This window comes from Onychomys torridus, chromosome 22 (genome assembly GCF_903995425.1).
Source record: "Onychomys torridus chromosome 22, mOncTor1.1, whole genome shotgun sequence".
Taxonomy (NCBI): domain Eukaryota; kingdom Metazoa; phylum Chordata; class Mammalia; order Rodentia; family Cricetidae; genus Onychomys; species Onychomys torridus.
In genome coordinates, this window is record NC_050464.1 from 3,070,920 (window position 1) to 3,086,735 (window position 15,816).

A 15,816-nucleotide genomic window follows, 5' to 3' on the forward strand; every position below is an offset into this window, starting at 1 on the left:
TGCTAAGAGGTCATCTAGGGCCTCCACTCACCACTCGGCCATGGCCACTTAGCAAAGAATGGTGGCAGGGTAGGACGCATGGGACCTGGAGACACACAGCACGGAGGCAGCAGTGTTTCGCTGATCTTGTTCCTCAAGAGACACTCAGGAACATACCCCAGGCCTTGCTGCTCGCAGCTTCAGGCTTTCAAGCAGGAAGTGTGAATTCCTTTTCTGTTCAGCGTGCTGGTCTCTTGGTAGACAAGAGCCATGCTTCCTCTTAAAGGGGGTTATTGTCCACCTCCATAATAATCTCATTTCTAACAGTCCTCTCTCTAGTCTGGTCTGCTTCCATTCTTTTGACTCCCCTAATCTTTTGTCCTGACCAACTTAAACAAATTATATGATTAAGTTCTAGATGTGATGTATCCCAATTTTTTTTTCAATTCTTTTTTCAGAAAGAGGGGTGGTGGTTTGAAAGCTTGGGGCCTCTTGATCCATTACAATGAGTGACTGTAGGCCATGAACAGTCACCATGGTCATGGTCATCTTGTCTTGCTTTGCCGTGGAAGTTGTTCAGCATGTAGTTGGTCTAGAGGCTCTGAATGCCACCTCTTAGGAATCCAGTACATTCTGCTCCGTTCATGCCAAGTCATTTTGTCCTGATGAACCATTTTCTTCTTCAACAAGTGCACAAGCTTTAGAGAAGAGTTTTTACTCATTGCTGGGTGAAGGACCCTATTACCTCCCAAGGGGGTGGGTGTTTCTGAGTGGATTCTTACTACAGTGCAGAAATGGTTAACTGCTGGCCAGCCTGTGTGCTGTGTTCACCTGAGTGGTTAGAATTCAGTATTTTCCTCAATTGCTGTTAACAACCCCAGACTATCCGGCTGTGTCCGAGGCAGGTTACACTTCTGGTGTAGGACCAAGTTGGCTGTATTAATAACTCACTCTGTCTTCATTTAGAAGCTAGGTCAAATATGTATATGGTAGCATAGAAGTGGCTTTACTTTGCAAAATATTCACTCGGTGACAGCGTATAGATTAACTGTGGCATGTTGCGAGCTCTGAGGACTGCACATGCATTCACATTACTACCCAGAAGCCCTTGTTCACCCCTGTGTTCCCTGCTGCACAGTGCAGTGGGCACTAGTACGTGAGACATGGCTTCATGCCTTTCCTGTGACCTTTCCAGTTTGGGTCTCCACGTGGACTCTTAACACCGAAGCTCAGGTATTGGCCGGCCAACTGGCTAGATGCCCAGCATGTGCCAAGCACCGCGGGTCCCTGAGGCCAGGAGTCACTTTATGGAACCCATGCTTGCATTTATTGTTCCACTCTTGTTCTCATTTCCTTAAAGCAGCAGCTTCCATCAGTCTCGGCTGCTTTAACTGCGAGAGCCATAATTCCTGGCCTGGGGCTTGTCTTGTTCTCTTCCCTCACGTAGAGGGTTTGCAAGACTGAGAAACTGTACTCCTGTAGTCGGGAGCCACCTCAAACCCCTCCAGTTTCAGGGGTTCTCTAGAGCCAGGCAGGACACTAAGGCTACGATGACAGCCTAGATGAGTACACACGGGTTAGTAGGGCTGTGTGACCGAAAATGTGTATCCAGCCATACATATCAACGAAAAGTAATTCCTTTAGGATGGTAAAGGGCAGAAGTTTCTAGTGCTGGGAATAGATAACAGACAATTGATTGTTTTGTCTGTCAGCTTATTGGTTAACGAGGGTGCAGGTTTTAAATGGGAGGTGCTGAGGACTTAGCATGTATTTGTAGAGTAGGGTATGCATGTGTGTGTTGTGGTTTCTTCAGCCAGAATGGTCAATTGAGGCTCCGTGAAGAATCTTCAGAGGACACCAGGACATCTTGTAACTTGGTGTACATTTCTACATTCAGAGCATAGCTCCTTCTTTAAAGAAAACAAAACAAAACAAAACTGAAGAACAGTTTGAATGAATTCCCAGCAAAATTAAGAGGAAGACACAGATTTCCCATGTGTCCCTCTTACATTTTAACATTCCCTCCCACCCCCAGAGTGTGGGGCAGGTGGGGGCCAATGACAGCTTTTTACTTTTCCAGTCTCAAGAAGAATGTCTTCTTAGGAAAATGTTGGGGATTAAACTGTTTAAGTCTTGTAGACGGCTACCTGAGCTTGCTCTGGTGAGAAAGTTTCTGCACAACATGGATTAAGAGGACCCTGATTTGAATGGTTGGGGCCAGAGAGGTATTTCAGATTTTGAAGCATTACTTAGATTTGACTTGTTGAACATCCCTAAGATGAGAATCCACAGTCTGGAATGCATTCAGAAAAGGTTAGGATTAGGAATGAGGGTATTCAGCATGAGCTTCTTTACAATAGTGTGACTCATTTCTCTTCCTATATTAGGAATTTTTAGTGTAATTTCATTTTAAAAGTAGCTCTAAATTCTTACTGATATAGTAAAAGCTTTTTGCCTGGAATATAGCATTCCTTTTTCTCTTCTGCTGAGTTATCCATCCAGTTGGAGTACGGGTTCTAATTCAGCGTCCACGTCCATTCTATCTGATAAGAACCAAATTGATTATGCATTGCTGGTGAATATCAATTCTCAGCGTATTTTCTTTGTGGTGAGGGAGCAAGGGTGGTGTTGCCATGGCTGAGTTGCCATGCCACAGCGTAGTGCAGTGTTGCGGTAGTGCTGATATTGACTTATATTGTACTTATTGACGCTGGGCTCTAGTGGGCTTCTGATTGCTTTAATTTTTAAAAAGTACATATTAGTAACTGAAGAGGAGACAAAGTAACCTGGGCCTTGTCACAGTTTGCCATGATACAGTGACATTCTCTGGCCATATATAAAGAAGCCAGGCTAGATTGTCTAATGCTCAACTGGGACCAGACTCAACTTTTTAATAAAGTCTTTTTACAAAAAGAAAAACAGTGTATGTCCAGAAGAAGGCATCGGAACCTTAGGAGCTAGAGTTATAGGCAATTGTGAGTCATCTGTCAAGTGTATCAGGGTCCAAACCTGGGTCCTCTGCCAGAGCAGTATGTGCTGTTAACTGCTAAGCTGTCTCCAGCCCCACTAAAGTCTTAAAATACAGACTGAAGATGTCGGAAACCATACCTATATCTGTGGCTTATAGGGAAATGAGTAGAAACAGTGAATTTAACAACAGCATTATAAAAAAGTGAATTTTGGAAGATAAAAAATTTTAAAGTGGACTTTTTGGAATATTTGCTGAGTTGGAATACATATTGACTTGCAATGCAAAATCCAAAAGATGCAGAACAAAATTGCTGGATTCTTCTTGTTTGCTTTCGTGTTTAGCAACAGGCCCTTACAGGGCTGTCGTTTTTAATAAGTTTTGAATTAAAGCAAAGTCTGTAATAGCAGTCATAATCTGCAGTTTAGTTGCCGACCTTGTTATAGATTCAGAAGCATAATGACTTGGTTGTCTGTGTGTCCAAGTGCACGGTGTGCGTGCCGAGGCCGGAGGTCCGTATTAGATGTCTTCCTCTAGCCACCTTATTCTTTGAGACCATCTTCTCACTGATCTCTGAATCATCGCTAGGTTAGACTGGCTGGCCAGCAGCCCAGCATCTGAACCTGGTCCTTATGCTTTCACAGCAAACACTTATCACCAATCCGTCTCCCCAGGCCCCATGACATTGCGGCACACTCATTGTAAATGACAGGAAATAAAAGTTATATACCAATTCCCATTGTAAAATCTGCTTTGAAAGAACTGAAGTAAGCCCTGTGACGTGAAGTAGAAGGGGATGGGACTATTGGAGAGGAAGGAGACCAGCTAGAGTTTCAGGGAAAGGCAGGGGCGGGGCCGGGGCATCTCAGCAGAAGGCTGAATAAGAAAACAGAATAATGACCTGTGTATGAAAAATGCCATAATGGAACTCTTGCTCTGTCCGATGACTTCATAATAATTCAGATTTTAAATGGAAAACACTAATGGCCCTGGCACTCAGAATGTAAGTGAAAACCTGTACAAGTCATTGTGCTTTCCAGTTGAGATGTCTATTGAGAGCATCCCTGTCTGCTTTCAGATTAACTTGCGCCTCATCTTGGTGAGTGGGAAGACGAAGGAGTTCCTCTTCTCCCCAAATGACTCCGCCTCCGACATTGCGAAGCATGTATACGACAACTGGCCCATGGGTGAGTGCTGGCTGCTTGCTTCTTCATCCCGACTTGCTTCACACTTTTTGGGGAAGTACTAAGACATAAGACCAACTTAAAGAGGTCTCTACCTTAGATTTTGCCTTTCTCACCACAAGGAATGCAGAGGCCATGTTTGCCTTAGTGCCAGTAGAGTATGTTCAGTGCACATCCACTTCCGTGTGAACGAACCTTCAGACCAAAACACTGAAGGGAAGAAACTACCCTTACCACGGCAGCGGGCTCCATGGGCTCCTCTGCGTGGGGCCTATAGAAAGTGAACCTAAACAGGCTTGACCCGTGGTTCCGTGGTGCATAAGTTCCGTGAACAAGGTCCAGAAAGAGTGAAGTCTCTGCACAGTGCTTTCAGCAACTCCACAGTGAACACCTGGGGGAGTATATGTGGGAGCGTCCCCTCCCCGCTGCCTCCCTACCTAGTGGGACTCTGCCTTGCTTTAGGTAAGTCCTTAGCTTTCCCATCACGATTCCCGCAGCATGTGCCATTGGGTGACGCTGTTTTGCCCATCTCATTTAACTGTTTCCAGTAGAAAGGGTTGAACCTGGGGCCTTGTGCATGCTAGGCAAGTACTCCACTACTGAAGCTGTATCCCTTGCTCCCTGTTTTAGAAAGTCTTGCTAAATTGCCCGGGCTGCCCTCAAATTTGCAATCCTCCTGCCTTAATCTCTCCAGTAGCTGGGATTCCAAGCATGTGCCACCATGCCAGCTCTATATAGTGCATTTAGCAAAATCAATTCTAACCTCTTCTCTGTATGGGTTAAAGTTACCGTCACTTGTCTGTATAGCAAAGGAATGCTTAGCCGGACACACTCTGTAAACAATGGTTTTAAAGGAGCAGAGTGGCTCACCCGATCTTATCAGAAGAGGGGCTGTAGGGTGGGGGCAGGCCTGGCACAGGTGCCTGGGAGTGAGAAGAGTGACTCTTGTGCTTGAGCTGCTGAGACAAGGGGACACGGTCAAGTGTGTGCACATACGTTGTTCTGAACACCCAACAAAACCAAACCACGGTAGAGACTTGCCTCCCTTCTTGCCCTCAGAGTAGTCTAGACTGTTTCTTTGTTGTCCATGGGCTCCTCCTAGAAGCAGAACCTAGGATTTTGAGAAAGGTGAATAGGAATTCTCAAGTCTTAACTAAATGCAGAGCCTCAGTTCTTGCAGCGGCAAGCTGAGGGGAGCTGCTGCCAGTGGAAGCATAGCCTGCCTGCACAGCAGTCTGAGCTGAGGTTTCCAGATGGTGTCTGCAGTAGCTGCTGGGCCAACCATACCACAACTGTCCTGTTTGTCAGTGGGCCCGAGAAAGACATGACAGTGTACCCCAGTACTAACATACTGCAGCTAAGGAAGTCTTTGAGGAACTAACTTGTTACTGCCCTGGAGCGTGCATTTCAACAAGTCCAAGCACTGGAACATATAGTGCTCTGTAATTACTGATAACCGAAGTGATTTTCAAATGATAGATCCTTCCCAAGACTAGATTTCCCAGCCCACTGTTTCCCAGCAGCCTACAGTTGGCACTCTTGATCTCCGAGGCAGGCAGTCTTTGCAGCTCTTTGCTGCTTCTGAGGAGGGTGCAAGGAGGTGGGGCTGCAGTGCCTGGGCGGTAGAGGCTCTGGCCAGGCCTGGTGGCCTCTGGTGTGTGACCTGCACAGCCCCTGCTGTGTTGCGGGGCCTAACCAGTTCCCTTTCTTTCAGACTGGGAAGAAGAACAGGTGAGCAGCCCAAACATCCTGCGCCTCATTTATCAAGGCAGATTTCTACACGGAAACGTCACGCTAGGAGGTAATTGACGTCCTCTCCTGCCAATCCTAGGCCTTTGTTTGTTTTAAATAACAGTGCCTTTGTGCTTCCTGAAAAGAAGACTGACACTCTGAGGTCCCCGCTGTGGGTGTGCCTTCTCCCTGTGAGATAAGCCACCCCAGTGTGCAGCTGGATGATGGAGTCTAGATGTGATGCTTTTTCCTAAGTGAAACTCACCACAGACTAGGGCACGCTTATCACAGCAGGTTTCCACATGAATTGGGAAGTTGCTCATTGCGTGGAGATGAAGCAAATGGCTGCTGTGGCCGCAGCCTCCTCACTCCAGCATAGCCCCTTTTTCCTCTACACCTAAGGTGGGGTGTGCAGTCTGTTCTCCCTCAGGTAGACTGTGTATTCACTCGGTTACTGTGGATGTATTGAGCTTCCTTATGCTCTGCACTGATAACGCTTGACAGCGTTGAATAGGGTCCAACACCCACCCCTCTTCAGGTTGCTCTGTTACGTGGGACACATAGGTCACTGTAAGTAGACTTGAGTTGAGGGGTAGAGCTGGTGACCTCAGTGATTGACAGTGTCACATTAGTGGGCTACTTCAGAGTCTAGACTCACAGGTAGCCTAGTCTGTGGCAGTGTGAGATCTGGTCTAAAAACTACTGCAGTCTACAAGAAGTAACTGCCATTTAGAGGTAGGATTTATTTGGCTTGCTTCTCTATTTGTAGTTTTGCCTAATTGGACGAAGCCTCTGGTAATGTAGGAGCTGACTGTTATGGATGTTTTATGCATAGATTAATGATGGAGCCATCTTTTAAAAAAAATTTCTATGGTTCAAACAAGATCTCGAATTAAAATTAATAAATAAACAGCCAGGCAGTGGTGGCACACGCCTGCATTCCCAGCACTCACCCACTCAGGAGGCAGGCGGATCTCTGTGAGTTTGAAGCCAACCTGGTCTACAGAGCCAGTTCCAGGACAGCCAGGGCTGTTACACAAAGAAACTCTGTTTTGAAAAATAAAATAAGATAAAAAAATAAAAAGAACCAGCTAATTGTTGGTTGGATGTGCTCTCTTGACTATGAATGAGTCTCCATCTCCCTCTGAACACTGGTCTATTGAACAGTGCCCACCAGCCCTGATGCCCCACTGTCCACCACAGGGTTTGTGTTAAAGTCAAGATGGTTCATTCATTTCATTAAATTACAGAGTTTTTAAAACTATTTTTAAAAAATTGTTTTAGAATTGTCAGCAGAATGCCTCATCTCATTACGACAGTCATGTGGCTGTCAGTCTTTTTAGAAGCAAATTAAAGGACTTCCAGCTCTCATGATTCAGACAGGTGATGTGGAGTCCAATGGCCCTCGGTTGGCCAGTGCCACCTGGGACTTGGTTAGACTGGGTGCTAGCGCCCCACTGTCCAGTGCTGCTGGGTACCTGGTTGGCCACATGCTAGCACTCCACTGTCTGCCTTCTAGACTTCAGGTTTTCTTTTCTGTCTCTGTGTTAAGGAGATGGCACACAGCATTGGCAGGTTTTTCCAGTGTTTGCATGTCTGCTCTGAAGGTGTGGGTTTGCTCAGTAACCTGTGAAGTAGACTTAGGGCCTACAACTACAGATCAAAGGCAGAGACAGTTGTGGGGTTTTAATAGAATAAAAAATATTTGACAACAGTATTTTTAATATTTTATTTTATTACCATGAGGTGCAAAGCACAGGTTGGAGGACAGGAAAACTTCATGAAGTCAGTTCTCTTCTCCAGTTTTACCTGGGCTTCAGGATCAAACTCAGGTCGTCAGGCTTCTTCCTGAGGTACCTTTGCCTGCCTAGCCATCTCATCAGCTCAGAAACAAAGAATGGCCCAGGCTGGGAACAAATGGAGCCCTTGTGATGTTGGAGCTGGGGGAGGGAAAGAGGTGAGGATGCAGCCAGGTGGATAGCCTTCCACAGCTGTGGGCCGGGCAGAAAGAGTAGGAGGTCTGGGCCTGCGAATTCTTCGCCTCTCTCCAACCCCTTTAGGACCTGGTCTCCCTGTGTTGTGCAGCGTGCCCTTGCACTGTGGGGCTCCAGCAACCCTCCTGCCTCAGTCTCTTGAGTAGTCAGACTACAGGTCCATATACTGCACCTGGATCTGTCAGTCTGTGAGATCTGTGGTTCGGTCAGTTTCAAGTCCTCGGTCGGGTCTCTTTAAACATTGTTGAATCCCCTCACAGCACTCGGGAGGCAGAGTCAGGTGGATCTCTGTGAGTTTGAGGCTAGCCTGGTCTACAAAGTGAGTTCCAGGAAAGGTGCCAAGCTACACAGGGAAACCCTGTCTCAAAAAACCAAAAAATGAAATTGTTGGATCCCATTTTGAGTTGTAGCCTTGTTAATCAGGAGAGGCACAGTGACAGCTCCACTGGAGAGGATGAAGGTCAGCTGACACTGTGACGTTCAGTGGGGTCCAGAGAAAGTGGGCCATCACCCAGAGCACTCACCTCCATTCTCGTCCACTTACGTACTTTTGTGTGGCTAGGAGTGCACCCCAGGGCTAATGCATGCTGTGTAGGTCCTTTGCCTCTGAGTTAGCAGACTTACCACCAGGGTGACTTCGGAGGTGAAACTTGGGTGGTAGCTGTGTATCCAGGAACAGGTGAAATCCTACCTTCTGTACGTCGCCCAGTGTGTAGAAAAGTCTTCCATGGAGGAAGGCATTCCAGTTTCTGGCTTCCTGGCAGCCCTCTGGAGTGTCCCTGCTGCTGTGAATTGTGATGACCTCATCGGCACCCAGCAGGGCTTGAAAAGCAGGGGCACATTTTATAGAAAGCTGTGCTTTCTCTCAGAGAAGACGGATTCATGAGGCTTGCCGATGATGGCACAGCTCGGAGAGTCCCTGGGAACTGTACACTTCCTGTGGGAGGGAATAGGAGAGTCCCTGGGAACTGTACACTTCCTGTGGGAGGGAATGTCTCCTTGTGGAGGAGCCACAGCCTGAAACCTTTAAGCTTTAACCGGCAGCCTTTAAGCTTTCAGCCCTGGCTAGTGATTTTACAGAAGGATGTGTGTGTGACAGATTGTCTCTTCTTTTTCACACAGCATTAAAACTTCCCTTTGGCAAAACAACAGTGATGCATTTGGTGGCCAGAGAGACCCTGCCAGAGCCCAACTCACAAGGTAAGCCTTCCCTGGCAGGCGCCTCATTTGAGCCGTCGCGACAGGCATTCATGCCCGCCTCCATGTAGACATTTTCTGAGAAGGAAATACAGTACGTGAATTGAGCTTATAGAGCAAGGAACCGGGTGGTTCTTGAAACATGCCAAGGTTAGATTCCTTATTTGCAGGGTTGTCATTTTTGTAAAGCAAGCTTTGAGCAAAACTCAGGCTGTTCTGACTATGCCTCTGCGTTTTGCCTCTCTACCCAAAGCCTCCGAGGCTAAACCAGGCTGCCTTTGTTTCCCCAGGTCAGCGGAACCGGGAAAAGACTGGGGAGAGCAACTGCTGCGTGATCCTGTGACGCGCTGCAGCATGTGCAGTCTGTTGATGCTGCTGGGACAGAGGACTTCAACAGCACCCGCACCTGTAGGACAGCCACACCTGCACATCATGGGGCTGAATTACTCGGGAACTCTGTCTTCTCTTCTTAGAAAGTAAAAAGAACCAAGAACACTGTCATCTGGTCCTTTATTCCTGTCTCTCTTGTCTGTGTTGAGCACTCGGAAATGCACGGTGGTCTCCAGGGAAGTCACCTTGCTGCCACGAAGACTCATCCACAGAGTCAGAAATCAGGTGTGGCAAGTACAGTTTGCACTAAAGAAAGAAAAAAGATTATCGTTATTTTCCTCATCAGCAGAATCTGCCAGCGCCTGTGGTGCCCAGAAATACTCCTGTGACAGCCCACACTGGAGGACACTCAGCATCACTGAAGTTCATCACCAGGCCAGTTGCACAGAGGAAATGGGAAGGGATCTAAAATGCTGGGTGAATTCTACCAAAGTCAGCCACCGTGGCTGTCCTCACACGATATCAAACTGGGCGTGACCATCCTCACTGCAGCAAAGGAAAAGCCATGCCTGCTGCTCACGGCACTCCGCAGAGGGAACCTCTGCTGCCTGAGCCCTGACTCCTCCAGACGGCGGCAGAGCTGGGCAGGCAGTAGTTCGACCCTAGCCTTAACGTAGAGGGCCGGTCTTGCGGGGCATCACTGTGCAGAAGCGGTAGGAAGCCTCAGCAGCAGATCCAATTGTGTATTTGAATATCGGAAAAGTGAAACCTTCCACCACTGTCACTCACCGTGACCACGCCCTCCTGCATTATGCTTACTCACCAGGACGGAGGAATCCTTTTAAAAAGTCTCCAGATACTAATGTTGTTACTTTATGTAGTTGCGTTTGGAATCAGTGCTTGCAGTTGTATTAAAATCACAAGCTGGCTTTGAAGGCACACATGATTAGTGGCACCACTCTTATTTTTAATTTAAAGATTGATATGCTATAAATAAACAATTTGCACAGCACTAAAGCATGAGCTAATTTCATCTAAACCTGTAAAAAAAAAGATTTTATATTTTTTTCACTGGGAAGAAATCTTCCTGGATGAAATTACAAATATGTGTAGATTATATTTAATAAAAAGACATAAAATATCTAACTTTAGAACACAAATATAGATTGGCGTGTAGCATATAGACAATATTCCATATCAATAACTTTATGCAGCCTTTTTAAAGATGAAGTTGCAGACTGCGCTGTGTTCTGTATCTGATGAGGGTTCTTCGCTCTCAGCAACATTCAATGTCAATGGTTTCAATGGTCATCTTTGTTTAAATGCAATCAGGTTACTTTATTCATTGTTAATGCGTTGATGAAGAGGCTTTATATGCAGTAGATCTACGAAAATATTGTTCATACTGATCAGAATTAAATTTGTATAGAGCAGAGTTTTAAAATGAATGTAAATAGCACTAAACCTTTTCTTTCTGCAGCCTGTATTAATAGATTCCTTCGGTAAACTAAATAAAAAAATTGTAGTGCATTCATTTTGTTGGTGATTTAAAGGTCAATAATTGTTTGAGCATTGTTTCATCTATTTTACAGTTAATTTTCTGCTCTTCTGGGTCTTTTGAATTTGACTCACTTACCACTCCGTGGCTGCTTGGGAATGCAGGCTTACCTAGTTAGTGTGGGAAGCACAGCAGCTGGGGTTCTGTCTGGTCATCACTAAAATGTGACATTCAGAAGATGTCACGTATCCATCTGCTGTGTAGGCATGGACTAGAGAAGAATCCAGCAGGTGGTTATCATAGTGACCATATTCTTGTGGGAGTCAGACTGTGGGTTAATCTTTTGTAATACTTTATTCTAGTCACTCACTGTCTTCCCAGGTTAGAGGCTTTCAGTTCATTGTGATTGTATCTGGGACAGTTACAAATACTCTATTGGCCTTTGCTCATTAGCAGAGAAGGAATGTTCTCACTCAAAACCTAATACCATACTTGTACCAAATTAAAAAGAAGCAAAATTCTATACCCAAAACACCAGAAACTTAAGTGTATACATGAAACTGCTGGACTCTACCTTTAAGACAAAATGGACCGCTGATGCCTGCAGTGGGGTTGATCACACTCAGTCTGAGATCAGAGGTCTCTGCCTAGAATAGCCACAGCTTCCCTAAGGGTGAGTGGTGCATAGACCTGTAAAGAGAGCCTGAGTCATGGGCCTGACTCAGTCGTCTGTCACCTGCGGTGTCCTAGACTTAAGTGTTCTGCACATGTCTTTCATGTAAACCTCAGCATACCTTCCTGCTTGGAACCATGGGCTGTCTTCAAGAGAAGTTGTATGTGACGTCCTCATTCGTGCAGAGGTTTCACTAGCCAGACAGGTCCCTGGTGTCGTCTTGACCAATACTGCAGCCTTTTCTGCTAGCCAGTGTGTGGTAACAGTGTTGACTGTGAAAAGCAATTAAAGCTCTCTTTACCTGTTGAAGAATAGGCCGCCTCTTTTGAAGAACTTCCATTCGTAATATTGGGATATTTTTCCTATTTATCTCTCTACTCCTCCTTTCCTTTTTCAGTTTATTTTATGGCACTCAAATAAAACTCACCATGACTCAGCCTGTCCTCTGCTGTTTTACCACGCTTCTGTGCCATCCTCATTGATAACCATCCTGGGCATTCCACACACTGCTCCCCACCCCCATCATTTTGTTCTGCAGTCACTCATTAGCCAAACAAGACTGCCTGCAGCCAGCAATTACTCAGCACTATTTCCATGGCCAAGGTGTGCAGTTCTGGGGCACAGGCACTAAGTAGTTCATCAGCTGTGGCTCTTAGTGTACCCCACTCCCCAGGTGCCTTCCTCAGAGGACTGCCACCCCATACCTTACAGACAGGGCTGTGCTGAAGGAATCATGAACAAAACAAGAGTCTACACTACCACAATGGCATGGGTTTGTCTTCCACATTAGCAACTTTCAAGATACCAGAGTTGACCTGGTAACTAAACATTTGGAGAAAGGAGCATCGATCTCATCATTCACCAATGAGAAAAGAATCAGGTGGATGTGCCTTTAAACACCTCTGCAAGTGGGTTGCTTGATGGAGAGCTGGGGTCAGGATGTATCTGCTACAGCAGATGACAGTGGGTGGTTACCGACTCACTTTGCTGTGACAAGTATTTCCCCAGGCGTGATGGGCATTGGAACATCTGTAGTGCAGTGGGAGAAGCTGCTGAAACAATTGAAGGAGGTCACAGAATCCAGCCCTGCCACCAGCTGGGACACCAGGCTCCCTTTCAGAATCCAGGAAAGGTAATGTAGAAGTCTGCAGAAGCAGAGCAGTGTCCCCAATTCCCGCCATGGTCCTTGTCAAGTGGCTTCTCTAGGGATGCCACTTACTGAATCTAATTGTTTCTCAGAACAGTTGTTGGATTTCACAATCTGTCCAGTTTGATAATATTGCATCATCGCATTTCAGCACCATAGAAACAGCTGGACCTTGAGAGGGCAACTTCAGGAAAGCTGGTGTTTGAGCCTCCCTTTTCCCACCATTAAGGTAATAGCTGGTGGGTTTGCTGTAAAGATTGCTTTGAAATAAAGCCATCTCTGCCCAAGAATGTCACACATGGCAGCCCTGTCACACAGTTGCATGTACTGGACCAGGACAGTCATTCTAAATTTAGAAAAGCAGTCTGCAGAGCGGCTGGAGGACATGGCCTGAGGGAGTCCAGGTAAATGTCAAAAGGAAGGCAGCTGTGAAAACCTGGAAAACGCACTTGGTGGTAAAGGGCCTGGCAGTTCCATGAGATGTGACTGTAGGCTGTGTGCCCAGCTTAGAGCCTGGACCCGAAGAACCAACAGTGTTAAACATGTCAGAACTGGATCTACATTGTTTTTTAACAGACTTAGCTGGGTGTGGTGGCTCATGTGCCTTTAATACCAGCATGGGCTACATAGTGAGTTTCAGTCCAGCCAATGGCTACATAGTAACACCCTATCTCAAAACTGTAAGTAAAAAAATACAAATAAAACAGGCCCAGAGTTGGAATACAGCTCAATGAATGATTGGGTACTTGTCAAGGCTCTGGTCTGGGTTCATCCCAGTACTGAAAAAGTTAAAAAGGAGGTGAGAGATGTATGCCATGAGGAAGTCTGAATAAAATACTGTTTCTAATCTAGACTGAGGCTGCTGGCTTCTGTCTAACTCCACATCAGAAAAACAGGCAAACCGAAGGCCATGCAAGGCCTGCAGTCTGGGCTGGTGAGGCCGTGTTAGTCACAGTAGACTGCAGGGGAGCTGGCCCTGAATATGCCGCAGGGCTGCTGCTGGGGACACAGACCTAGGTGTCCGAGCTGCTACCCAGGACCATGGTGTCATTGGACCATGGGCCAGGTCTGGGTTTGTGGCCCTACTACAGCCAAGGTCTGTGTTGATGTCCATGGCTCCGATTACCATGAAAGGTTGAGCAGATACCTGGGGTCTGCACTACAACCTGGGGAAATGCTGGCATCTGGGGGCCACACCACTACTTAGACCATGGCATTCTGGGCAATCTGCAATCCCATAGGGCCACAATGACATCTGGGTCCACGGTTCTACTGCAGCAGGAGTCTCTGCTGTCTGTGGCCCATGTTACCACCAAAGGCAACACTGCTCCCAGGATCTGGGTCTCCACCTCTGGCTGCCTTTGTGCCTGAAGGCTGTGTTCCTGCCAGGCCCACACTGACTTGAATAATATGCGCTGTCACAGGGTAACACATGGGCATGAGCTGTGGCCAGGGCCATGTCTAGGTCCATGGCCCTACCACAGACAGGAAGGACCTACGCTGATATCTGAGGTCCCTGTTGCCATCAGTGGCAGTGCAGATGCCCAGGACCTGGGCCCACACCTGGGACCATGTGGGGGTGTAGGGGTTCAAGGGCCGTGATGCCATTGTGCCATGCCAATCTAAGTGACCTGCACTGCCAACCAGGACCATGATGACATCGAGCCCAGGCTGCTGCCAAGGACCATGTCTGGATCCACGGTCCAACCACAGCTAGGGGCTGCATTAATGTCCATGGCCCATAGGTCAGGCCACATGGACATCAGGGTCCTCGGCAACCACTTAGGGCCAGGCTTGTGTTCAAGGGTGGAGCCTCTGCTAGGGCCATGCAGATCAGAGTAGCCTGCACTGCCACCCAGGGTCTGGGCCTGGGCTTCTGCTAGGGGCCATGCCTGGCTTGATGGCCCTGCCACATCTGTGGTCTGTGCTGATGTCCGTGGCTCCTGTTACCACCGAAAGCAGTTAGAATAGGCCTGGCCCCTCACCAACTGTGCCACTCTGGAGAGCAGGCAGGCAGGCCCTGCACCTCCCCAGGGCAGCACAGTAGACTGCAGGGGAGCTGGCCCTGAATATGCCGCAGTGGGAGAGCTGGCTCCACGGTCTGTCACACGGTGTGAGCAAGGGAAAGGTACCCCCTTTACTTCTTTCCCATCGCCCCTTGACACCTACTACAGGCAGGAAAAGCAGGTCTCAGGGTCACAAGTGGGAGAGCTGATCCTGCCCCTCATAGGCTGCGGCACTCGGGAGAGTGGGCCTTGCAGCTAGCCGGGGTAGCATAGTAGAGCTGACCCTGTGAACAGAGGTGCAGGTGATCCAGTCCGTGAATGCACCTGGGTGATCTGCCCACCCTTCACCTACCGTATAGTGGAGCAGGTAAAGGAGAGCTGACTTCTCCCCTCCCTTGCCCCTTGCCTCCTGTGGCTGGTGGGAGAGCAGCCCTTAGGTCGTGACAGTGGGAGAATTGGCCCTGTCCCCCACCGGCAGCAGCACTAAGGTGAGCAGGCCCTGCACCTCACCCAGGTAGCACAATAGAGCTGACCCTGTTGACAGGGGTGGAGAAGGTGGGGAAGTGTGGGGGGGGGGATGCAGATGAGCAGTCCCAGGGAGCATGAGAGCAGAAGGACTGACCCTGCCTCCTTGTCTGCCATGAGGTGGCATGGGTGAGGATTAAAAAAAAGCCCTCCCTCCCCTCGCCCCATGCCACTTGCTGCAGGTGAGAGAGCTGGCCCCAGGGCCCGAGGGAGGGAGAACCGGCCCTGCCCTCCACCAGCTGCAGCACACCAGACAGCTGGTACAGCACCTTGCCCAGGCAGCACACTGGAGCTGGTCTCTTGGCGGGATGCAGGTGAGCCAGGCCTGTGAGTGTGAGGACAGGGGGGCTGCCCCACCCTCCCTGGTATTGCCATGGGATGGCAAGGGTAAGGGAAATATGCCCCGCCCATCGCCTGCGACAGGCAGGAGAGCTGGCCTTGGGGACAGGACAGCAGAAGGGAAACAATAGATTATCCAAGAGGAGTCCCGGTGAGGACCCAGTATGAGGGGTATAACAGAAGCCAGAGTCCTCAGCCATGACTCATTGCAATGAACACTCACAAGTAGATGTGTGGACTAAATG

The 15,816-nt window shown here is 48.0% G+C and overlaps 1 protein-coding gene across 1 annotated transcript in view; it reads left to right on the plus strand.

The window, feature by feature from the left end:
• Nucleotides 1-11,990, plus strand: part of Ubl3 (ubiquitin like 3) — a 52,048-nt gene extending 40,058 nt beyond the window's left edge. The window contains exons 2-5 of the mRNA XM_036172235.1: nt 4,026-4,134; nt 5,846-5,932; nt 8,979-9,056; nt 9,344-11,990. Of these exons, the coding sequence (XP_036028128.1) occupies nt 4,026-4,134; nt 5,846-5,932; nt 8,979-9,056; nt 9,344-9,396 (327 nt within the window). The 3' untranslated portion in view covers nt 9,397-11,990. The remainder of the gene's footprint in view (nt 1-4,025; nt 4,135-5,845; nt 5,933-8,978; nt 9,057-9,343) is intronic.
• The last annotated feature ends 3,826 nt before the right edge of the window (nt 11,991-15,816 follow it).